General features: G+C 30.8%; 2 protein-coding genes across 6 annotated transcripts in view; both read right to left on the bottom strand.

The window, feature by feature from the left end:
• LOC106466096 (TPPP family protein CG45057-like) overlaps positions 1–11,675 on the bottom strand; it is a gene marked incomplete at its 3' end in the record, with an annotated part of 34,032 nt that extends 22,357 nt beyond the window's left edge. Inside the window, exon 1 of the mRNA XM_022394049.1 lies at positions 11,582–11,675. Coding sequence (XP_022249757.1) covers positions 11,582–11,587 — 6 coding nt within the window. The remainder of the gene's footprint in view (positions 1–11,581) is intronic.
• The window catches only part of LOC106466094 (solute carrier family 35 member C2-like), a 44,541-nt gene continuing 26,288 nt past the window's right edge, over positions 8,858–27,110 (bottom strand). Inside the window, exons 6-10 of one of the 5 annotated variants that reach the window (XM_022394051.1) lie at positions 24,700–24,783; positions 23,665–23,840; positions 21,582–21,711; positions 15,647–15,714; positions 8,858–11,705 (exon numbers count right to left, since the gene is read on the bottom strand). In XM_022394051.1, the coding sequence (XP_022249759.1) occupies positions 15,653–15,714; positions 21,582–21,711; positions 23,665–23,840; positions 24,700–24,783 (452 nt within the window). In that variant the 3' untranslated portion in view covers positions 8,858–11,705; positions 15,647–15,652. The remainder of the gene's footprint in view (positions 11,706–15,646; positions 15,715–21,581; positions 21,712–23,664; positions 23,841–24,699; positions 24,784–27,110) is intronic. The other 4 variants (XM_022394052.1, XM_013926336.2, XM_022394050.1 and 1 more) reach the window with 4 other exon arrangements.

Below are 27,110 nucleotides of genomic sequence, written 5' to 3'. Positions count from 1 at the left end.
GATTTATCTAAGCTACCCATGTATATAGGGTGTCGCTACAGCTTGCCTATATCACGCTTTATTGGTTGGATAAATGTTTTCATTCCGAGATGAAAACGATTGACAACTTGAAAGAACTTTGGTTCGAGAAATTAACAAAGTCCTAGTTTAAAATGTGAACTATGTATAATGTGATATATATATTAAAATAACTTCATATCTGAAATTTTCTATCAAAGCGACAGCTCAACTATCTGGTATATTTCATTCTTGGAAATTCTGCAGTTGTAAGACATCACAGAAAAAGCATAAGTGCCTGTTTGTGATCGGCAAGAAAATATAAAGATGAATTAGTGAGATGTAAATTTCTCATACTCTTTGAGTCTGTGGACAAATGGTCCTTTAAATGAAATAAGGACATTATGGAACTAAAACATTGGCGAGTGTCGTCCTTTTTTTTTCTTTATTGCCATCTAAACGAACATGTGGAATAATTTTTATAAGTCTGTAAAGAAGAGCGAGTTCGATTAATTTTTTAACAACTCATATTTTTATCTGTTAATAAGATACGTAAATATTTATGTTTCAAATAAAAATGTGTAAAGAGCATCGTTCAAGATTCTTTACAAAGAAAAGTAATAAGGTATACAAGGTTTAATAATCATCTTATAATTGTTATTTCTGTTGAGATCTTTTCATTCAAACGATAACTTATTCTGTACTAAACTAACGTCTTCTTGCTCCATGTCATATGATAATATCAAACTGTGGACACTACAATCTTCTAAGCATAGTCTACGTCAATGTAGTTTAGCATAGATCGATATATATATATAAAGCAAAGACCAACACCAAGGTGAGGTTTGTGATATAAAAAGTTACTGCGTGTTTTATCAAAGATGATATGAAAACTGTATAATAATTTTAATTAATTATTAGTAGTAACAGAAAACTAATATAAAACTAACTTACTTTCAATGAGCCTTCAGCTTGAACTGTTTACCAAAAGACGAACTGCCAGAAATTACATGCACAATATACGCCGTTCGTTTACACGCCCGTTTATTATTTCCATTTCTTCCGTCAGATGGCAGGCATGTATTACCCAAACACGAATTATTTATGTCATTGGCGGAAAAATCGTCATAGCAAGGCTTATGAGATATGTATGCGTGGGAGACACAAAAGCGTCACGATAATTCATTGTTTCTCACTTACAAAACACGATAAAATGGTAATGACAATAGATCTTGTTATCATAATTTTCATTTACCAATCAACGAAAGGGTTAACCACTGTGAACATATCTACATCGGCAACATTGCACGCAAATTCTAAAACGTGTACATGTATACGTGACATAATGGTCATGTAGCAACTAAAGAAGCTCTTAACCATTGTGGACTTAATTACATATACATCTGAATTATGTAAACACTGACACTGTGTTGTTCTTTCTATAAAATCACTTGAAGTATGATTCAAACAAATAACACGGTTACATGAAGTATATAATAACAAAGAAATAGATGAGGTACGAAATAATTCATGCCTCAAATGTGGCAATTCACGGATAAACCAAGTGCACAGTTACTTTTGATTCCCTCCAAAACTTGAGAATTTAACATGATGAAGGACAAGTAACGTGATTTTTCACAGGTTATCGAAAGGGACAAGACATGGTGTTAAAGTTTGAGTAAAATAAAATAATTCATTCAAAGAAAGCCCCCAAAAAATGAAGAAATGTGTGATAGAATAGTATTAAGATATCTAGGCTGTAAAGAAGTAAAACAAATTATATTTAACTGAAAACAAACGTAACGTGAAAATGGTTGAAAGATGAAATAGAAAGCAAATGATCAGCAGATAGAAAAAGGTATAGGAAAACAAGAACTGGATTTCGTCAGCAAGTCTTGATACTCTCAAACACGTAAAGAACTACTCTCCTAAGAGGTAAAAATCAGTCTCTCTCTTGAACGTGCCAAATTACATCCACAAAGCATATTCTTTCTGTGGTTGACCAATTAGAAAACAGGCGCAGTATTCTGGAAGAATTTCCGTTCCATGTGACAGTTGCTGGTTGACCAATTAGAAAACAGGCACTGTATTGTGAGAGAATTCTCGCTTCATGTGATAGTTCCAGATCTGTCCTCCATACAAGGTAAAGTAGGATATAATGCAACTATCCCATGAAACATTTGAGGTGGGTATTGTTCAGCACAAACTTACACAATAGGCTATCTGTACTCTGCCCACCACAGGTATCGAAATCCGATTTTTGGCGCCGTAAGTTTACAGACTTACCGCTAAGCCACTTGAGACACGAAACAGTTGATAAGTTCCTTGATGACAGAATATAGAAAATAATACCTAAGATTGACTTTTGTAAATGACCTCAACCAGATTCAGCTAGTTTCAGAATTAGAACATAGAAACATTGTAATGATTTTGTTGAACTAAAATATATATGCTATCGAAAAGTAAGGCGTAGAGTACTTGCAAACTGAAACTCTCTTCCCATTAACTTTAGGCTTGTCCTCAAGCCGACTTTAATTTTATCTTTAACATCAATTAGAAAATTACACCATGATCCAGTGAAATTGAATGAAAATCATAATCCTTGATCAGAATGGACACGAATGTTCCAAAACAGTATTGGATACACATTATGGTAACTCATTGCACGAGACTTGCAGATAAAAAAAAAAAATCTTCAACTAACACATGTATCATTAACTAATAAGATATAGCCCAAATAAACGCCCTTTAAAATCAAAATTGGAAAATGAATACTCCAAATTCAATATCAAAGGAAAATGAACCTTTAAGAATAGAATACACAAAACACAGTATAAAATATAATACGAAACATACAAGGCGAATGAAAACGTCTAAAATGAAATGTGTACAGAACCACAGGAAATCAATTCTTTATTTACAGACGACTAGAGCGTCTTTAAATATTACATACATAAAATACTGTCTTTTAATACATTATATAATATCGAAAATATGAAGTCAAAATCTTTAATATAACATTGAAAGTAAAATAAACGTGAAGCAGGAGGGGTACAGAAAAAGAAAACAAAACTGAGAAACACATAATGAAGTATGACATTTAACTGTTGACCATGCTGAAGTGATAATAATAAAAAATATATCGAAACTACAGCATCAAACTAAGCCATACAATACTAATAATGAAATACAACAATACACCAAAATTTACTTAAAACATAATCTAAGAAATATATGCAGTACTGTGCAAAAGTGTTAGGACAAGAGAATATTTTGTCATTCTTTTCATTTTATGGGGCTAATTCCTCCATGCCATTACAGAATGTAAATTTCAACACTATGGTAATGCTTCATTGATCCCAGTTGACAATTGAATGAGCCAGGGTGAGAATACTTATCATTCTTTAAAATTCCCATATACTTGTACCAAGGGCATGTCATAAAGGTTCTACTTGAATGAACATACTGATCAAATTTAGAGTATGTAATAACTGTCATGGTATCCCGTGCAGTGTCTTACCTATATAGAAAGAAGCTAGCATATGGTACCGGTATATGCTAGAAGAAATCAATTTAATAGCACTCCATATATGAACCTTGATAAAAACAGTGTTTAACACTATATTTTACGTTTTGTTGTCATGCCACAGCCCAAAAAACGTAGAGAATTGTCAGTAGAGCAGAGTTCGTATAAAAGTTTTCTGTGATGCTGGTTGGACTCTGACAAATTGCTGCAGATTTGAAATGTCCCCAAACACTGTCAAGTGCACCCTAGATCGTGAGACCGGGACAGGTAGATTTGAAAGTAAGAAAAGAAGAGGCAGAACACCTAAACTCAATGATAATAATGTTAAGTATCTTCGTTTATGCAGTCTTCAGGACAGAAGGAAGACTACCACTGATCTCAAGCATGAGATAAACGACCATGTACCAAATGACAGAAAAGTGTCCAGATCTACAGTATCAAGACGACTCAGCCAGAATGGAATATTTGGTCGTGTAGCAGTTAAAACAACTTTTACTTCGATCTCCAAATATTGTCAAGAGACTGAAATTTGCTAAAAAGTACAAAAACTGGGCTGTTGATGATTGGAAAAGGGGGTGTCATCGACAGATGAGTCCAAGTTTGAAATATTTGGTTCAAAGTGTAGGTTGTACGTCCGACGGAAGAAAGGTGAAATATACTTACCTCAATGCATAGCACCTACCATGAAGCATGGGGGAGGCAGTGTGGTGCTTTGGGGGTATTTTTCTGCTGAGGCGACAGGAGATATTTGCAAAATAGAAGGAATAATGGACCAGCATAAGTAACATCAGATACTGATTCGTCATGGTGTACCCAGTGGTTTGCGTATTATTGGTAAAGTGTTCTACTACCAAGAAAATAATAACCTCAAACACTCATCCAACCTATGCAGAAATTACTTGGCTAAGAAAGAAGCTGCTGGAGTCATTAAAATGATGCAATGGCCCACACAGAGCACCGATGTCAACCTAATTGAGCAGATCTGAGATTTGATAGATCAAAAACTTGGCAAATAAAAATTTACTTCCAAAGAAACTTTATGGGAGTGTATTAGAGACATTTGGAGTAAAATCCCAAAGGATACTTTGATTAAATATCTTGCAACAATATCTGAAAGACTGTCTGCAGTTATTAATGCAAAAGGGGGATACTCAAGATATTAACTGTTTGCTGAACTCAAGCACTTCCACTGAGTTTCTATTGTACTAAATATGAAGATCAATAAAATTGTGATGTTTCATCTGTAATTTACCTTTCATTATTCTTTGAAAGTAGCTTGAAATCTAATTTTTGACTTTGTCCTAATACTTTTGCACACTACTACATATATATATATATATATATATTAATCATTAAAACTTTTGGTGTAAATCATAAGCATAAAATTAAAATGACACATAAAATAAAGTGTTTTAAAACGCAACATCTTATGAAGTTGTGATTTTTTCTTCTCCTCACTAAAATGTGTAGTTTTAGCGAATCAAACTCTGCAAATCAACAAAATTATTGAAATACATAAATAATAAATTATTGAATATATCCATATTTACAAAACATGTTCAAATACGAAAAATGGGAGGAACTAAGTTTAAACATCCAAAGCATATCAAAAGTTAAACAAAAAAAAATTACACACAACAAAAAAAATAAATATACAATATACAAATATTTACATTATTATTAGTATTAGTGAAAGTTGGTCAGCAGATCATCGATGGTGGCAGTAGACTTTTGATTTTGGAAACCAAATGATTTGGATATTCCAAGCAGCTTGGAAAGTGCTACCTGTGTTTAATGGAGTTCTTCACATGTCATGGCGTTGCCTTGTTCTTTCTCGCTATGGCAATCTCCCTTACAGAGAGTGAACTACGAGACACCCATCCCTGTGAACGTTTTGGACTAGCATGGATAGTGCAATATATAACTGCCAGGGCATAGCATTCTTTCAGTACGGAGGTTGAGGGCTCTAATGGTAAGTCCCGAGTTCCTACTCTAACAGCCAGGGATAATTATGCAGCAAGTCAATGTTGTTGCAGCAAACTTTATCACATTAGGATATTATGGATCTCTTTTTCTTTTCACCTTTAAGTTTTTATACTGATTTGATCTTTTTTGGTAGGTTGTAGTCTTTATACTGCCACTCGATAGTTTATCCATGGTCCTAGAACTCAATACAGATGACTTTTGGTTTCTTTAAGCAGGGATCCCATTTTAGATGGATCCAGATCTCATTACTATGTCGTCATCATTCCCGATAACCCTCTGAAAGGCAGTCTGTGTAATGACAGTTCTTTGGTGGCTCATTGGGTTCCTGCTTTAACCTAGGCTACTATTGGCTAGGTTCTGCTTTTGGAACTGAATCACCAGAAAATGGAACAGGCAATGTGACCAATGCCAACACAAGTCTGGGTAAGCCAGAGAGTGAGTTAAGATGTAGAAGTGGACTGGCAAGGGTCTGTCCACCTCCATGGGAGCTGGATCTGGAAGACTCTCAAATTCTACATACTTAATCATGAATGACATGCACGTGAGATCTTGCAGTCCAACTGGTAGTTTTATGCTGATGTCAAGGATGTTTTTTATGACACACCACAGAAAGAAAAGGAATACAAACTAAAAATTTCACTAGGTGAAAAGTTGAATAAAATGTTTACCAGTAAGAGCAATAATGATCGATAATCAAAAACAAAGATAGCAATGTTGTCAAACTAGTTCACCTATCCGGTTCTAGTGTAGGATGGTGACTGATGAAATTCACATTCCAACCATACATTGAAGTTTCCACACTATCAATGCATAGCTAATGTAAACATTTAACACTTACTATATAAAAGTAAGTACATTCTGTTGCAGCAATCTTGGTGGACTTCTAAGCCTTTTTTTTATCAACCTAACCAATTAAATGTACATTGACAGAGTGATTGAGTAATTTTCTCCTTGCAGGCATATCACCTGGTTCTCAGGTATCATGAAAACAACACTCCACATAACTATCGTAGCACAAGAGAAATATTTTAATCCTATAGCTAGCAGTCTGTAGTTGCATTGCTGCAGCAGAAATCTTACAGGATGGACTACTTGCTGACAACTGCAAACGTTGTCAACTTCTCATTTAGCCTGAGGGTAGAGGCGTGGCATTGATCAATGCTCAAGTTGACTGTTTTACTTTTGCACTTGTACAAGTATGACCGTGTGATATGTGTACATATCACGTTTCCTACCTGCCTTAGTGATATAGAGATTTTAAAAATGTTTCGGTTGTTTAATTTTCGACCTTTAATGGCGACATCACGTGCTCTAGAAAGCCGTTAAGATTACCCTGCACTAGTTGTTTATTTGTTCTCTATAATAGGTGATGTCTCTTCTGTCCGAGAGACTATTGTAATAAACTACTGCAGCGGGGTAAAAGGGATTGGCACTGTAATGTCCTTTGCTGACCGATTATGAAGTTGACTGAATCTAGCACTGACCAATACTTTCAGAAAACAAAGTTCATGAGGTGACGCTGTTGACCCGTCAAAGAAAGCGAGTTTAGCTGTTGAATCCCGGATGCATTTGCTAGAGTAAATACTTACTTTTAAGGTCATCGTGTTTAGTTCGACGGTGAAGTCTTGATGAAAGAATGATGCGAGACTAAGCACAAGACTGTGCGTTCAAGTACGTATGCCACCATTTTCTTTTACAATAAAGATTGTTGCTATTTTTCAACTTTGTCCACTCTCATGATTTTACACACACACTAAGAAGACTCGGTTATCTGATCAGAATCACTCTCCTTATTTCCTGAACGTATTTGTTATTACTTGTAGATCCATCTATTTGATAATTTTAGGGAAATCAGCATTTTTTGTTACCTGAAAATATCACAACTGGAATGGAAAGACATGGCACTAAACTGAGATAAACCTTGTCGTAACACAGCATGAAGGAAATATTTCTAAATTTCCAAACATTCACTAAATTAAAATAAAAAATAGTTCAACAAAACTTGGCTTATTTTCACTACTGTACACCATAATTATTAAAGTCGGTTTACCAGAGAAGACTTCGTGCAACACATGATACAAAGATATTACAAATAGTAAAGTTTTGATTCACATTTAAATGGAAACAAGATAAACTGGTGTTTTGTGTCAACGTTATTTTCTCTTCACAACTCATGCTCTCAGAATTAGGTGTTCAAATCAACTCGTACATTTCCACTAAGATAATTTCACGAATGTTCATCATACACAAGTATGCACAAGCGTAGCATACAAATGCACGGAGTTGGGTTAGGATGAATTTGAAACATACTAAGAGTACACTTGCAATGTTGAGTGCTTTCACTGTCAGACTGTTCACTACACAATGTTGCCATCTATGGAAACATACATACACAAAAACATCACCAACACAAAATAAAGGTAAACAATGTCAGCACACTAGAAATTTCCCAATGGACAGATATAACAGGAAATACATTTTGTCCTTCTTTACATTGCCCATTATTGCATGTGTATGAATTGGAGCTCTCCTTGCCAGTATTCGTATATGTCTGTTGAAACTATCTTCATCAGTGTTCATGAACATAGCATTTCTAATAGTATTAATGGTGTTCTAACTATTGTCAACAGCTTGCCAACTATCAACGTTCTAGATTTGCTAGATATCATCATGCACTCGCGTCTGGTAAACTAAACCCGAGTGGATAAAATAACATATCTCAAATATATTTTCTCATCCACCCAATAGCTCAGATTGTTTCTCTGCTACAAAAGAGATGAAAAGTCTGTGCAATAACATAACCTGAAAATATGTTATTAAACTTGAAACGTTTAAAACTACTTCTCATAGTTATTTTTTACGATCACAGTACCAAAATAACTTATGCGAAGAACTTTTTGTGCTCAATATATTTATTTGAGAACTTTAAAAAATAACATGTACAATCAAACTTTCGATACTTCAGATATCTGGAAGACTTGAGTTTCTAATTCCACAAACCAAACCCTAAATATTCACGTAAATATGCAAATTTTACAAAAACAGATTCCTGTTCATCTAACAGTTTCTAAGGCATAGAAAAAGGCTTATAATTAACTAATTATGTACACAAGATATCTATGTTGGATATCACCACTGTCAAAATCAACCTGCAAACATAGTGAGGTTTTGAAGTCAGAAAAAACATTTGGCTGCAACATGAGATCTTCTGAAGATTTACTGGAACCAACCATGGAAAAATTAACGAAATTATTAAAAATAAAACCATTTATTTTGAGTTCAAATAAATTCACTCTGTAACCAAGTTTGAGAGAATATAAGCTAAAACAGTTGTAACTCTGAATACAATTTCAAACCCAAGAAAACAATGACGAATTTTATTTTTAATAGACTTACAAATTTTATGGCACTGAATTATACTTTTTAAACATATGAACAATACCTTTGAATAGAAACAGTGGTTACCAAAACATTAAGGAGTTCTTGAACTATGAAATAGTGACAATGCCATTAAAATGAAAGCTTATATTATAAAATGTTAGAAAGTTTTTAAACAAAACCTCATCTAATAAATTGGAAAGTTCTCTACATTATTTCTTACGTTGTAGAAAATCTTGAAATGTTAAAACAACACTGCAAACATTTAAGAGTTTTATTAGTATATCAGAAGCAGCAGGTTCAGTGGCTTCATGCTTTGGACTCGTCATTAAATGGTTGCGAGTTCAAGGGGCCCACGTCATGCTGTTGTGTCCTTGAGCAGGACACTTTACTCTACCCAACTGTAAGCTGGGGGTTAGTTAACTTGCAATGGACTGGCATCCTGTCCAGGTGGAATAAGTAATCATTCTCATTTGCTTATGCCACTTGAAATCTGAGTTCAAAAGTACTGACTCTATGTTCCTTGCAAAGGCATAGCAAGGATTCAACTTGAAATTAACTTAATATATCAAATAGAAAAAAAAAAAACTACCACAACAAGTTACTGACATGTCTATAAGGTTGTTAAAAGTTATGTTATCAAATTTTTCATTTACATTATGTCATTTGAAAATTGTTCCCAGTATAAATCTTATTCAGAGCTTTACTAGCATTTCAAAAAGGGCTAAATAATTTAAGTGAGTTATTCATACACGAGGCACTGCAGATTGAAAGAGAGAGAAATGAACACAAATCACATCTAAAATTTAAAACATTAATCCTGTGGAAGCATGAACCCCTACTTCAAAGAAAGCAGACCTTTCAATGCACAAAAAATATGAAACAATATATTTTCCTGCTGGGATTTAATTACATCATGTTATCACTTTATTCTAAAGAGACCATCAATTTTTACAAACATTTTAAGTAGTAGCATTTGAACCACTTTTGTTATAACACATACCTTTGATTAACATTCACCAAATCTAATTAAGTGGTACCCAGATAATCTCAAAACTTTCACATAATTTAATTCAAGTCTATTAAACAAATATTTAAAGAATTTTTAAACAACAAATAGACAGCACAACAATGCTCTTAATATTTGAGTTAGGTATATAGAATACTACAATAAAAAAAAGATATACATAAGATTTTAATGCTTTTTTTATGTAATTTTTCTAATAGACTATGTCAATGAAAAAAACTTATTTGTACAGATTTTTTTCTCCAGAAGAACTATCTTCAAATTACACTTCTTACATATATATAAATTTATTACATATTATAATTAAAGGAACATAACCTATGGGAGACAAGTAACATTATAAAAATGAGTTTAATATAATCTAATTCCAAGTCTTACTCTTAAGGTTAACTGATGTATTTGTGTGACGTAATTGTAATCTATGTATAAGAAAATGCAGTAAGGACAAATTTTCAAAAAAGTTATTTGGTTCAAGATTTCGTATCTCAGGAAACAGTAAAGTGGAACAGACATATTCCATTGAAAGTTGCTACAATGAAAATTTAACACACATTCCTAGCTTAAAGTTGATCTTTTCTTCAAATAGTTGCACTTCAAATAATGTTAGTAAGATTATCAATAAATATCTCCTATTTTTATTTTCACATTCCATTCTGAAAATATCAAATTTTGCAAGACTGAAAATACACAAGTTTATGAATTAGGAAGTTGGTCAGTATGAATTTAAAATTTACAAATAAGAAAAAAACGATTTCTCAAGAGTTTCATAAGTAATGGTGCAGAATGTTTCAAAACATTTTTTGAGTTATAAACTTCTTATTTTACTATATGATTCAAATGTGACATAACATTCAATTTCTTTTAAAACAGCTCTCCTTTTTATCACCTGCTAAAATAAAAAAATCTCAGAAGTCATTAAGAAAATGCAGTATAAGGTTGTGTTGTGCAGTAATAAATTATTCATTTAACTTAATACAAAACATAACTGAAATTACTGGGTGATCTAAATAGTTTATATGATTTTCAGAAAATGCCTCAACAAACAAGACATATTATTCTAGTGTGTTTTAATATAATTTCACAACTATAATTATAAATTAAAAAAATAAGAATTTTATCAGGCATACAACAAAAAATTATTTATTGTTTGAAACAAATTCTATTCATTTGTTCCAAATACCAATACTGTTAATAATTGTGAGCTGAAATTTTTGGCATATTTAGAAAACTAAAAACAAAAAAAAATTTTAATTTTGAATGATTAAAAATTTGCTTCATTATTGACTAATTATAAAAAGTAAATTGTATTTAAAACAAAGCAATAAGAAGAGAAAATATGCTTCTATACCAAAAAAAAGAAAACATTTTGTGGTTCCAACTTGGGGAATGTTTTTTGGTTGTCTACAATCACAACTTCAGAAATCATCACGATCAGATTACTTGCTTGAAATATTAACTGACTGAATTTAAACCTTCAAATTACTAGACACATTTTTCAACGTATCTTAAAATAGGGATGGTCAAATCAAGAAAATCTTCTCACGTCCAACTAATCTCCCTTTTTAATTCACATATAATGTTAATCTTATATGTTATAGTTTACACAAGGTAATATCAATTTCACACTTCTACTTATGTAAACACAAACCAGTCAAGCTCCAACGCACCTTCATCACACTTATGTTGTCTGTTATCTCAATTAATGAAACTCAAACACAGCATCCTCTGTTTCTTTGCTTTCATTACTTAACAGCCACTTCTTTATGTCATTTTCTTTGTTTGTTCCAGCTTCTTTTCAAGGAAAGGGAAAAACAACGCATAAGAACTTGCATTCATTAATATTTATTATTCATGTTAATTATAATCCCACAATAGTAAAATGCTTTCTTTACAATTTATCTCTCTTAAACTGTATATGTAATTTGTACTTACATGAATGTATCACGAGTATTTTTTAAGTTTATATAGTTCTCTTTTAATCATTACATATAAAAATACAGAAACAGTCATGCATTAATGTAGAGAGAACAAATAAGTTCAGAGTTTGTGTCTTCAAATTTAATTTTCAATCCATCCTTATCTGTTTCCTTACATTTAACATTGTAATTTCTATCTTGATTAGAGTATTTAAATGAATCCCCTTTTCAAATTTAATTAATGTAGGAAAATTAAGATTCTTATTTCTCACTTGCGAGATGCTTATTACATATAAATATATACCCATAAATAAATATGATCATGTGGTGTTTCAACTTTACTTAGGTCACCATCTTGCCAAAGAAAATAACAAAAATTAGACCCAATACTGTTTCTAGATAGACAGTAATATTATTGATTAATTTTACTGTTGTTCTTGCTCCATACAACTCGAACATTCGTTGATCTTATATTTTCTATTGTGCCTAATTTTCATAATTTTTTTATATCTAAAGATGACCCAAGTAAAGAGTCAAAATGTTGCATGGTCACATTCATATATGTGTATGTAGTTATTTTTTCTTATTAAAATTACTTGAGTTGCTTTCTTCACCACCCCTTTTTTACTTTCCATGATCATGCTGGTACATACATAAGCCCCATTTTTATTCTACAAAAAATTCTTCAAGAACTTACATATATTCAAAACCAGAATGTATTATTTGTCATGTGGTGCTCTTGTGTAGGGAATTTTAATGACTGATTTGATTAAAAGAAATTATTAACATACCCTACACTTAAATTTCATTTATAATTCATGTAAGATAAAAAAAACAACACATAAGCATATTATTCATTATTATTTTTTAAAATACAATAATATAAATGGGGATCTTTTGATTATTATTATCCAATCACAAGTGTTTTAGAATATCATGTAGCTCTGAAACATATCTATATATTTGGTAATACTCAACCAAATCTTGGTTGATCTACCTTTTATACAATGCTGAGCTTTGTACATGTTCCAGTAAGTAACCAAATACTTATTTGCAACTTCGAACCTTCTTCAATATTTATAAAACTTGTGATTAGAAATGCATGTGATGCTTTTGTAGGCCAAATATATCCGTAAATCGCATAGGATCTATACAAATTATCAGTAGAATGTATAGTAGTTTCAGATTTTACAGTATAAAAACAAATCAAGATGGTAACCAAGCTGCACAAATATGGAAGTGCACTTTTTATTTCATACAATGAAAAAATCTTACCATAAAATGAATTTACAGCATATGAAAAGCCCTACACAAAGTTACAGCTTACCTTCTACAAGTAAACAAAATGACTTAAATTGCTTTTCAATTTTCTTTTCCCATTTCAAAGATTTACTTCAGGTATAATACAAGTAACTTTTTTTTTTCAGCAGTTTTGTACAGCAATGTTTCTTTTAAAGCTAAGAAATAGTTCAAACTAGAAACTTTAGAAATCTCCATTTCAAATATTGAAATGATTGTAACACAAGCTTTTCAAAAGTCAGAGTTTAATTGTAAACTAATGTCTCAGTCTTAACAACTACTCATGATTATTTCAAGTTGATATATCACTGCATAATTTATTGCTAAAGTTGATATAATACTAGAGCTGGACTATTAACTCAATTAATTAATTATTATTTTCGGTTAATTGAAGTTTGTTGAGCTTTATTGGTTAGTGTCACAACTCGTGAAAATAATCAAATAATCAAAATCACGTTTTGATTTTTACTATTTTAGATTACTCCACTGTTCATGTGATTGAAATATTGATATTATGCTTTTTTTCTTGTTCACTCCCATTGAAACTATATGTACTATAACTTTTACTAATATGCAAGTCTTCATGAAATTTGGCAAGCTTTTACTTCACATTACAAATCGTTTGTACACACAGAATCAGATTTTTCAATTAACTATTAATACTAAAGATTTGTCTGTGAATTTATAGTCATAGTCTGAGTGCAAGGTGATTTTCATGTTAAGATTAAAAATACCTTTTCATCTTAAACTTCTCAAATTTTACTTGCATAACCTCTAAGAACCTCCTAATTGAATTTCATATGTATTTTTTGGTAAAACTATGTTTTATCTGTTAACTTTCTCAACCCTAACACTATATCGGATTGGTCCATTTTACAGATATTGTACAACCACAAAAAGAAATATAAAATAAATATAAATTACCTTTTTTGTCTTTCTAGAATGACTGCAGATTGTAGCAGAAAATTAAAAATCTTTATGTTAACATAAACAGCCTCAGGCTTATAATATTTTACCTGTTTTTATTCACTTTTATTGTTTTATTGCTGTTTAAACTGTGTATAACTACTAAATATGCATAACAAAGCTATACACACCCATCGAGCAAACAGCTAAAGTTAGATAAACAAAGTATTGAATTACATAATACCTGTCCTGAGAAATTTTATCGGAATATTTTTTTATATAACTTAACACATTTCACATTTTAGATACTTTTGTAACAGTAAATAAAAAATATACAAGAAAAACAAGCAACTTATAAGTTGGTCTTGTACATTTTTGCCATCAAAGTCTTTATAAAAGTTAACCCTAATTTTTGGTAGGGGTTACTGTTAGTTAGTACTTAACTGAATTTTTATTTATTTCAAATATTCAACTAGGAACAAAAAAATAACAATAAACCCAAAAAATGCAGCATCCTATAGCTACAATAATTTAACTATCTTTCCAACAAAACTATAGGTGTATTAAAATATTTCCCTTTCTTGTTCAAGGTGAACTTGGTAATAGCAACTCTGAATCTGTAGGTTGGATAATTCAAAAGTTGTTGTCAGAAAAAGCTATCTTATTATGTAATTCAGTAAAACAAAATGTTTTCTATTGGTTATAAATAATGTATTAGCAAATGTTACTTTTACCTATAGTTTCCAAAGCTTTATAATTTTTTGGTTGTCTTTTAGACATCTTGTGAGAATAATAGATCAATCAATTATCAAATTCTGCTACTTGCCTAACTCTATATAGTACTGTTTCATTTATGGCTATCAAGTTTTTCTAATTGGAATATACTGTGAGACTTGAAATTTGAACTTTTCATCAAGAATGTACAAAAAAAAACCTTACACACAATCATTATATATTAGTTGGCTTCAATGGACAGCTAATGCCCATTTCTAGGGTGGGAAGATATTTCAACCAAAACCTTTTTCACTCTGTTGTATTATATTAGAAACAGGCAGGACCATTCCACTAAAACCTAAACTATACTATGACTACACTGCTTAAAATACAGTTGAAACAATCATTCTACAAGTTTTTAGCACTCAAATATATATTACACTATAAAGAATGAGTGATTTTAAAGTAATTACTTGAAGTATTTGTATCTATCACATCCTACGTATCAACTAAATGATTCAGATAACAGTAAATGAGAGCTAAAAACTTTCAGGATACAAAATGAAGAGAAGTACCACAATTAACAAAGCTCAAATCAAGCTATATCATAAATATTTTCAAGTTTTCTAAATTTTGTGCTACATGTGCAGAAGTATAAGGATGCAAGCCTACAAAAGCATAAATGAAATACACAATAATAGGAGAACATTTCAAAAACTTAGAAAAACAAGCACTTGAAATTAGTTAATACATGCAAAGCATACCTACTGTTAAGTATAAATTGAACAGAATTTAATCAGAAACACTCCTAATGAAATAGGAAGAAAAAGACATTTACTGTTTGTTTAAAGGAAGAAAAATCAAAGTGGCAGTATATTTTTGTTATTAAAGGTATACCTTAGTTCAGTGCATGGTGTTGGAGTTTAAGAAAGAAACTATGCAGGTTCGGAAGGATGAGCGATGACCTAAGAAAAAGCCAAGAGTTGTTAAACAATGCTAACATTAATGCTCACCAAGAATATTGAGAGTAAAAAATTAAATAAGCTCATCTTCCTAAATATGACAGAAGAAAAAAGTTTACATCTCAAATTAGCATGCATTAAAAATCTGACAGTAAAGAGTTGAGCAGTTCACCGTAAAGAAATTCAAGGAGTCTTAATGACTACAGATTTCAAAATTAAATAAAGGAACTGATGCAACATTAAACATTTTTATCTGTTAATGGTATTCCTGAAATGACTTGAAGTTATACTTATTGAAAAGTAACATTACGAGTGTAGTTAAAAAATTAAAATATAGTAAATACTATTTTTAATTCTAAATTTGGGGTGTGACTTTCATAGTGTGTTTAGGAAACACTATACATTAACAACGAAAACACACAGCAATTAATAATCAAACAATTCATGTCAAATTTTGTGATTTTCAAGATTTATGCATGAGTATTTGTTTCTTTTAAACTTTAAAATATTTAAAAATGAAGCAGACTGAAAACTGAAGTCATTAGTTAGCCCTAATAATTGAAATATTTTCTAATCAAAATAAATGTTTAAACATGTACACTAATTATCCAAACCTTGGAGTTTCGATATATATATTTAACTAATGAAGTTCACACAAATCAGAAACCAAAAGCAATTTTAAATAATGCTAAGAAGCAATACACAATCAAACCTGCTACACATACTACTTTCATGCACCACTGAATTGTCCAATCCTAAAATCCCTACCTATTCTATTTCTAAAAATAATTTTCATACAGCAACAACAACAAAAAAAACTATTTTCATCTACAATATTCCCAAAAATTCTCATTTAATAAGCAGTGAGATTAATAAGAAAAATAATGCATATATAAATTTGGTGTATGTTTAAATCCTGGTTCATAAAACAAAGAGAAAATAAAATATGGACAATAAGGAGCCATTTGGTTCTTCAAGACCGAGTAGTGAGACAAAAACATTACATATACTAGCCTGTAAATTTGGTGTACTTTGAATGTTAGTACATAAAAACAAAGAGAACATAACATGTGGACAAGGGACCATCTGGTCCTTCAAGGCTGTTGTTGCACACCCACCCTTGAGAAAAGTTCAAATTTAAACCCACATTTTGAAGAAATCAATGACTCCTCTCTTAAGTTCTAGAAACAATTACTGCTACCTTCACAACTCATTCTGTAAGCCATTCACCTAGTTAGATATCTAAAGCTGTCTTAACTGGAGCCTAACCTGTATTCTGAAAACCTTAAAATTTTTCATTCAGAAAGTGGCACAAAAAATTTCAACAAGACCATTTCTTACCCCTCTCCTGTAATGACAAAATAAGTTAAGAGATATTAACCTATCCCTATATGATATCCCTTCCATCCCTGAAGTTGTCCTAGTAAGCCATCTTTTTAACTCTTTCCAATAAGTAATATCCTTTCTTTGATACAAAAATAAAAATTGTACAGTTTTCTAAATAAGACCTAACTAGTGAGCTGCATAGAGATAACTACCTCTTTTTACTTGTAATTAATGTCTATAAATACACCATAACTTTCTATTAGCTTTTATATTTGCAACAATGCTTCAATGGTTTGAGTGAGTTATACACCACTATACCAATACACTTTTCTTTAGTCATGTCATTGAGTGGGTTCCTACCTATATTAAACATTTGATTCAATTTATGATAATCCTTTCACTTACTAAAATTCAAGGTCATTTGTCAAATATTTAATCAAAGAGTAACTTGGATCATTTAATAAGGTAGTAAATCAACATATAAATACTGCTAGGTTCATGATGTCAGAAAAACACATAGGTTCAAGAAGTCTTGATACAAGATGATAAAAACCACTATAACCCGAGTGCTTTTGAAAGGTGGACCTTTCGAAAGTGATTGGGTTATAGGATTTTTGTCATCATAAATACTGCTAGAAACACCCAAGAGTTTAACATCATCAGTAAACTTTCTAATTTACTAGTTATACAGCTCTCTGTATCATTAATGTCAATACGAAAAAGCAAAGGCCTAAGCACTTATCCATTAGGTACTCCATTAATAACAAGGCTTTCTCTCTCATCCAATGACCCTAAAATACAATTAAATAGTATTTTTCCTAATTCCTATTGATCTGATATTCTTGGCTAATCTTTTGTGTGGCACATTATCAAAAACATTTTGAAAATTTAATTACATAAAGTCCACACCCTTTCCAACATCCAGATAACAAGTATTATTCTTAAAATAAGATGACAGATCAGTAACACAAAATTTCCCTTTAGTAAATACATACTGGCTTTCTTTTATATCATATTTTACTAGATCATTTTGCAAAGATACTTTTATCAGGTTCTCTAAAATTTGTGCACTACTCTTAACACCTTCTTTAAAAACAGGAGTAAAGTTAGCATCTTTGGAATCCTCGGGCACTTGTCCTCTGTCTATTGGGCTATCAAAAGCGCAAGACAGACATCTGATCTTTGACTACTTTAAAACCACATGGAAACCTTTTCTGGGCCTGATTCTTTATCTATCTGTATTTTTTAAATCTTTCTACTTAATACCAAGGGAATAATAATACCTACATAATTCAGGGCAATTCTAAAATCTCGGGGTCAGAAATGTTAATAATATTTCCTCTTGTAAAAAAGAAAAATAGCATTTTAAAGCTCAGCCATCTCATAGTCTTCAGAAAAAACCTCTTGATCAAGATCTTTTAAGGACCTAATCCTAATTTTAACATTTTGTCTGCCTTTAAAGGTAGACATTTACTATATGTAAGAGATTTATGTTTGCTTAGTTACACAAGTTACTTAAGGAACATAATTATGAAATAATAACCATAAAATGTGGTAATAATATTGTATTATTTACTGTCACATACTACATGGGTAACACCATGTTAGGCTATGTTCTAGCTCATGATGTAAAATGTTCGTAGCCTATTCAACAACTACTCTGCATTTGAATTAATAAACAAGAAATAATGTTTACAAAATATTGAGGAAGTAAAGTTGATATTGTTGATTAGTTTCACAGCTGGCCACTGGAATAAAATGAAGTTACAGTCATAGGTAGACATATTGAGTGAAGGAGTCATATACATGCATCTCAAACAATTTTATAATAAAAATAATACGAAAGACCATTTTTTGTCTCCTGTTTTCTAATTGTTCTACTTTCTCTTAGCAAGGTAGAATGGAGTGATCCTTAAAAAGCCTTGGCACTGCCCATTCTTCATGTTATTGTCAAGGTTTTGTACCAATAAACTATTTTTACTCAATGGAAATGCCTTCATGGTCTCATTCCTAGGTCATGGAGCCATTTCTTTGGATGCTTCTTGGGATCTGACAAAGATCTGGGCATTTGATAAAAATGTAACCCTTGTTAATGTGCTTGTTGTTGGTACAACCACATGCTTTACACTTAACCTGTGTATAAGGGCACAGTCACAAGTTCTCATAAAATTGTCAGTACCTACTTAAAAAAAAAAAACTGTTGAGAACAGCGATATTTTCATTAATGAAAATGAATATGAAAAGTTATTACTTAAACAAAATAAAAACTAAATATTTCTTAAAAACGATCATGAATAAAAGTTAAAAAGCTCAAAAAGGAAAAAAAGGAGCATGTTTCCTTGAAAAACTCAATACCAAATTGTTGAAATTAGGCCCCAGCTATAATATAATCATTGATCCTATAATTACCAGTACACTATTTAAATACACTTCTGCACATGTCACAAAGTGTTATCAAGTTTCATTCAAAATTTAATTAAACCAACTTACTCTCAGTGTATTTGAGAAACAGTAAGAAAATAACATATAATACTCGGTTTGTTAGCTTAGAGATGTTTCAGCATTCTATTCCTGAAGATTAGGCACGTAATGAATAAAGTTTGTTAAACTATTATCAATGTCCTGTATTGATGTTTTACCATCCATTTACCATTCTTAGTTGCTGTTGTGTCAACCACAGTTTAAAATATGTAAATAAATTCCTTGCTGTTAGTTTTAACATTCTGGTCCGGTTGTTTCTCATAAACCCTTTTTGATTTCCTAATTTAATTTTGGCCAAATGCCAGACTTTCCTATAGGTTTGATTTTCTCTTTTTTCTTTTTCTCTTTATAGAAACATGCCTATCTTGAATTAAAATCAACAATTTATGTTTTTAAATTTAATCACCTTTTAACTCATCATTGCAACTCACACTTATGATAAATCTCATCTTATGGCCTTAAAGTGGGCTTTCTGTAAATTAGGAGCTTAAATTCTACAAACATAATTCTGTAATGATAACACTTGTTCCTTTGTTTAAGTTCTTGCAACCACATTCTCATTAATGGGTGATAATAAATCTAACAATACATCTCTTCTGTTTGGTATCCTGACTGTTTGGTATAGAAAGCTATCCTGAATCACTTCAAGAAACCTCTCTCTCTCTCTCATTCTTTAACACCATAAAATCCCAATCACTGTGTCTAAAATTAGTCTCTCATAATTATTACACAATTATTCTTATTAATAACAACTTCAATCTCATTATACAATCTCTCATTGAGACAATCTGTCTCACCAGGTGGCCTATAACATTTTACAATTAAAAATTTCCTAACCCTGACACCTCTTCTTGTAACCTATACAGGTTCAAATTCTTGACTTCAGTTTTTTTTTTTGCTTTCAGTTCGAACAGACTGCCATTCATCTTTTATATAAAGAGCCACCCCACTCCCTCTTTTAAGTAATTAATAACCTGGAATTTCAACATAATTCCTATTATTAATATTCTTGAAATGAGTTTCAGTAATTCCCATTATATCATAGATTAACATTTTAACTTGAGCCCTGAACTTATCCATTTTTATCCGAATACTTATTAGAATAAAAACAAAGAAGCTTATTGATTTAGATGTACAGTCCTATATAGATGTATATGACAATACATATAAACCAGTGATTTCCAAACTGTCACAGCATGTTGCTAGGGGAGTCACAAGAGTTTCAGCAAATGAAGAATAATTAAGAACAAAAAACTATAAAAAAATATTTCATGTGGCAGCAGGGGTGTTTGCACAAATCAAAGTGAGGTAAGGTGTTGTCAGTGAAAAACGTTTGAAAACCACTGATCTAAACCCAAAAAACTGATTAACATTTCATCACTATATAAGGTCTACTGAATCTATTAGTTTCACTTTACCAAGCAGCACCGAGGAGCCTTGAATTTGGTGAAACTAATCCGTTGCAGAGGGAGTAGCAAGTTAAAAAAAATAGATTAGGACTCTACTTCATCTTTTCTCACTTAAATTCACATTTTGGTGAAGAAAAGAATTTTACAAATAAACAAAGTTTATTCTTGAATCTACTATATACGTAAAGATTATAAATACCTTCTAGTTTGACTACAATCCTTATAATTTCAGCACAAATCAGTAGTCCAAAGTGAAAGAAGGTATTGAAAAAATTGTAGTAACAAGAGTCTGAATAACAAGTAAACCATTAAACAAGTATATATGTTGTGGAAACTTTCATTTATATATAAAAGGACAAAATGTTCTCTTGTAAATCTATTACTATATATCAGCAATTCTCTGTTGTTCAATTATTTAAGCCTACTGTACATCACTGCTAATGATACAATAACATCCTGTACTTTACTTCAGTTTTATTTATATTTCATCCAAATACTATTTTGATGAGGTAAAAACAGTTTTAACAACAAGCACAATGATATTTTATTGTCCCTCTGACAGAAAAAAAATAATGCACAAATAACACATTTGCAGCTTTAGCAGCAACCTGTAACCTTAATAAAAACCACAGTATGATGCAAAGTCTGAAATACCTCTAGAATGAAGAGCTTTAATTATCACATGCATGCTTATCCCCAAAAGACAAACACCCAACCCAAGGATGTTCAAGGTAGTCATCTTGTCACCATTGTAGCTAACGGCTAGGTAAAGTGTGCAAACTTCCTGTAAAACACAAAATAACAATTTACTAGAAAGATTAATATTAAAGAAAAATATAAAGGTGGTTGTTCAAAATGTTAAGCTGTTTGATTTACAATTATTCTGTTTTTCATTCCATACCATTGCAGTTGTTATAATGATAATATGGGAAATAAAAACACACATTAAAAATAATACTAAGATTGTTCAAAGTTTGACTTTGCCATTATTAGAAGAGTGTGGAAATTTTATGCAATAAATAGTTTCCATATTACATTACTATCAACAAAGAAATAAGGAGGAAAACTTGTAACTTTTTGTAATGAAACATTACTCCAAATAAAGTGCATGTATTTGTGTAGATGTACATTTTCCCTATAAAAATGCATTAGAAATAAAAACTATGCATATAAAATATGCAAAGCATTTGCCTGTATGTATATCATTCATGTATATGTGTATAGTTGCCAGTTTGAAAGAAAAAAACCTGCATCAGTAAGAAACACAAAGCATAAACTATAAACTGGTTGATGAGTTATTCAAAGATTACTGGCTGGCAGTTACTTGTAATTCAGGGTTACTCTTGAACTGAACATTATATCATTCTCATTTTATTTAACTTAACTCAACAAAGTGTTTACCTTATTGTATTTATGCTGTAATTGGTTCGGGTGGTCCTTAATGCCACATTCATACAGAATTAAGAAGTGTAAGAGCCTAGTACCACAACAAAACAGCTCCAAAATGTTGTTGCTGTACAATGAAAAAAAGGCACTGAAACTTGAAAACATGCAAGTTTTCAGAACTGAGTTTTCATTTTCAGCTTTGCAGTTTATTTCAAGGAGTAAAATACTCATTACACCAAAAGCTCATCTGAAGCACTGATGAAACAAGTAAAACTTTTTCATCTTATCATATAAAAATTAATTAATGTCCTTTCTTGTAGTGCATTTATTTGCACTATGTTTCATTTCATGTTAAATTCAGAGTTTACTCAGATCTTAATGTAAACAGAAATATTCACAACTTTGGTTAGGTAAAGTAGTGAAAATATGTTTTATAGATATTACATATGTTGATACTCTTAATATTCCTAATTTTAAATAAATTTAAATTAAACTTTTCCAAAACAAACAGAACATTTCACCACGTTAAGTATAAAATACATGTATCCCTTTTAAAATATTTTGTTTTTATATGTGCTCAATTTCACTAGCATATATAAACAATATTATTTAATTAACTAGTAATAGTGCAAAAAACATAATTCGTTGGCGTAGCTGGTAAAATAAGACAAAACCCTCAAAATAATATTGATAATAACTGTTAGACATACAACTCTTACTTGCCACTAATGTGGTTTTCCAGTAAGGAGAACATAGAACAGAATTTCAAATAAATCTTGTCTAATTTTCAATGCTAATTTTCATTCAATATCACAGCTCATTAGAATGGCTTGGTTACAGCACATTAATTCTTATTCAGCTGAGAAATAACTAATTGAATGTGTGTACCTAACGAGTGTGATATTTTTAAACACAATAACACATTCCTAGACTGATACAAATAGCATTTCATTCACTTTGTCAGCTGTCAGTTACTGCTGGCATGACTTCATTGTTCAAACTTATTAGCACTCTTGTTGTAATGTTTCCACACATTTGTGACCCTGAGAACAAAACTCAAAATCATATATGGTTATTCCATTTTGGGTAGAAAAGCAATTACTTATTCCTGCAAAAACTAAACATAATCCAGATTTCATATACAGAATAAAAAGAGAAACATATTTCATGAATTTTAGCACTAATGTTTGGAAGAAAAGGATTCAATATTTGGCGACTCTTTACTTCAACCTCAAACAACAGTGTCTTAAACTGGTTTTCTCATTCCTTATGAACAATAATATTTTTATTTCCTCTTTTCCTTTGACACAGATGATAAAAAAGTTATTTTTAATCATATTAGGTATTTTACCTTCAAAATGCCTGCTATGGACAAAGTCAAACTTGATGTATATGTAAGGAGCAAGTATTCACTAACTTCCATTAGAAAAGCTATTGTGGCTCCTATTAGAATCCTAACACACGTACTGAGAAGAACATCTGTGTCTCTGAAGCGAAAAACTTTTTCTGATGTGGCAATAGGAAGACCTAAAATTAAGTAATAATAATAATACTTGTGATACTTATTATTAAATTTTTTTACAATTTTAGTTAATATATAAACAGATACATGTGCAAAATCAGGCCCTCTGAATGTTTGACTGAAAAAATTTTTTAAGTATTAAAATTCACAAGCAAAATTGAATGCTTGTAATATGTTAAGATTATAATAAAGAAAATATTTCAAAGAATGACAGAATATACCGTTACGAGCACTTCATACTGATAATTCTTTCAAAACATGAACAATGTGAAACTTTATGGATTCATGTCAATGAAGAGTTGTCTTTATCAAAATGACTCCAAAGGAAAGAGTAAAAAGCCCCAGTGAATGTCTATTCAGAATGAATGGTTAAGAGCCAAAATTGATAAGCACTAAAAAAAGGAGTGTATTGAGAACTAACAAATTATATACATATACTTCTAGGAACAAAAAAGAAAAAGGTTGAAAAAACAATTATTATGTAAATGCTTAGCTTCAGAAAATAAACCAAATAACCTGAGCACTTTTAGTAAGTGGACTTTCCTTTATCAGAAACCTTTATGAAGGAAAGTCCACTTTCTGAAAGTGCTCATCATTAAGTTTCTTTTCTGATACAAATTTTTTTCGTCGATCCTACATGCTTCGGGATATTATAAGTATGTAAATGATGAATAAGTGATTGTCTTGCTACCATAAAAAATGACATGAAACTCAGATGGAACTGTGAATGTGGAGTGCAGTCTAAAAATTTAGAAACTGATTATCATATATGCAGTGTAAATACAAGAAACCTGTTCATACTCCATTAATAGGATATTCAATAATGTATAGCATATGGTAAATAATGTAAGTTTAAAAGCTCACCTTCAAAAGCGACAGCTAAAGGTAATAATCCTAAAATCATCCATGGCTGGATATGATATATCATGTCCATTGGGTTGGACAAACCTGATAGAAATAAGAAGCAATTAAAAAATCTTTCCATGATTTATCTTTTAAGATGAAATACATACATATAAAACTGAAACTACTACTAAACATTTACAGTAATTTCCATTCATACTACCTGTTTGATCACAAAATGAATGTATTTGATACATTTCAACAAGTTGGATATGTGGTACTGATTTCTGTATGTACTAAAAGTTTAATTGGACACTAGTTTCAATTCCACTTTGGATATCTTCAACAGAAGTCCAGTGAAGTATTGCTAAATGTTAAATAATTTACACACAAACAACAAACGTACAAGAATAATTATATATTTATTTCAATATCAACATATGTAAAAAATGTTTGCATTGAATTTTCTATCTTAAAAGTGTATATATAAAATAAGCTACATAACATCATGTATGTATAATTAAAGAAACATAAATATTTATCACTAAAATGCTACAAAACCTATTACTCTAGAAACACACACAAGTAAAAAATACAAATAGCTGAATAAAACTAAGCTAAGCAATCGCTATGTTGTCCAATGTCAGAATCTTCTTTCTGAAAGATGCATTTATGCATGAATATACAAAAATATAATGCATAATTATGAGCTACTAAAGAAAATTACAGTATTGGGTAAGCAAAAATTTCACACAATCAAATGTCTTGCATAGTGTAACTCTGTTGAGAGTTAATATGGCTGATACTATAAGTAACTATTTGCAACTTTACACATTGTAACTATAATTCTACATTTATGACCAAACTCAAAAGTTAGTAGCAGTATGAATGTTGTCAAGAAGCCTGACTATTCTCAAGTACTGGTTCCTTGGTAAAAGCAATAAATATGTTTTTAAAAAAATCACAGATATATATTGTACCCTCAATTAAGGCTCCTAAAATTCTTCCCTTGTTTTTCATCATGGCTGACTGATTTACAAAAGTGTCTTAGTGGCATAAGTTAATCAACAAACTCAGTAGTCAATATACAGTTTCTTTTCCCATATTTTTTATTTTCCCTATTAATTTCTTTTTCTTCTTTTTTTTTCTCTCCTTTTCATTTTTCCATGACCAAAACATTCTTCCTGAATTTTCAAAATCTTAAAACTATTCCTGTACCTTTTGGAAACATCAGTAAACAGGTGTAATTGGAAACACTTGAAAATAATATGCCATCTGGTATTCACCCTACTTAGAAAACAGATATAACATTTTACACTGGATCAAACAGAACCAGGAAATCTAAGAATGATACCACAGAGAAAATTAAAGTACCTGTTGAACATAATATTTTAAGAAAAGATTAAATGTTGGCCATATGTATCCATGTTGTTCAATTACCATATAAACAATAAAAAAATATCAAATTATAAATTACTGATAAGTATATTCAGACAAGAGTAAATATGAAACACAAATAGAATGGTTAAAACTGGAGATAACCTGAAAAGTCAGATCAATATGGAAAAAAAAGCTGAAATTGAATTAACAGATTATTCAACTACTGATGGTATTCTATGTCAGAGACCATACAAAGTTGGAGCAAACAAAACTAGCTTTGATTAGTTTGTAAGAAATGAGATGGATTGTGTATCCATTAAAAGCCTACTTAACCTTTAATCGAAGAAAACATTATAAACTACACTAAGTAACTATATATATATGTACATGGCATGCGGTAGCACTGCCTATGTAAGGATGGCTCGGATTGTTCATCAAAATGGTATTTTAAGTATCTCCTCAATAGGTCATCAGAACTTTACAATACTATATAATGACTAAGTCACAAGTTCTGGGAATGTCTGTAAATTTCATAGCAAAAAGTTTGAATTTCTTGTTTTTTCTTCTGCTTCTTTTTAATTACATAATAACTCAAAAACCAAAACAATGATGCCAACCAATTTCACTGAGATGACATAGTTTTAAATGGAGTATCCACATTTATAAGTTTTATTAACTAGTGGTAATTAAAACAAAATCATAATTCTATTGTAAACAATGTTATCATGACCCCTTGAAGCTAGCTTTCTTACAGAAAATTGGTGTTCCTTTAAAAAACTTAAGTACAGGGTGAAACAGGAATTACCAGCAAATAATAGATAAACAATAAATATTAAAGTTCAAACCAAATTTTATTTAGACCTTGGTTATAAATACAACCTTCCTATGTCTATTGAAACACTGCATTAAAAAAACAAGTAAATAAAAAATTTTACAAAAAAAGGAAGTAAATGTAGGGATGGCTAATATCAATCCTTCAAAAACAATACAAACATAATAGAAGGGATGGCATTTACATCATCCATACATAACAGCACAGGCATGAATTAACA

The sequence above is a fragment of the Limulus polyphemus genome, unplaced genomic scaffold (assembly GCF_000517525.1).
Source record: "Limulus polyphemus unplaced genomic scaffold, Limulus_polyphemus-2.1.2 Scaffold2149, whole genome shotgun sequence".
In the NCBI taxonomy this organism is placed as follows: domain Eukaryota; kingdom Metazoa; phylum Arthropoda; class Merostomata; order Xiphosura; family Limulidae; genus Limulus; species Limulus polyphemus.
This window is presented reverse-complemented; position numbering and strand designations above follow the sequence as displayed.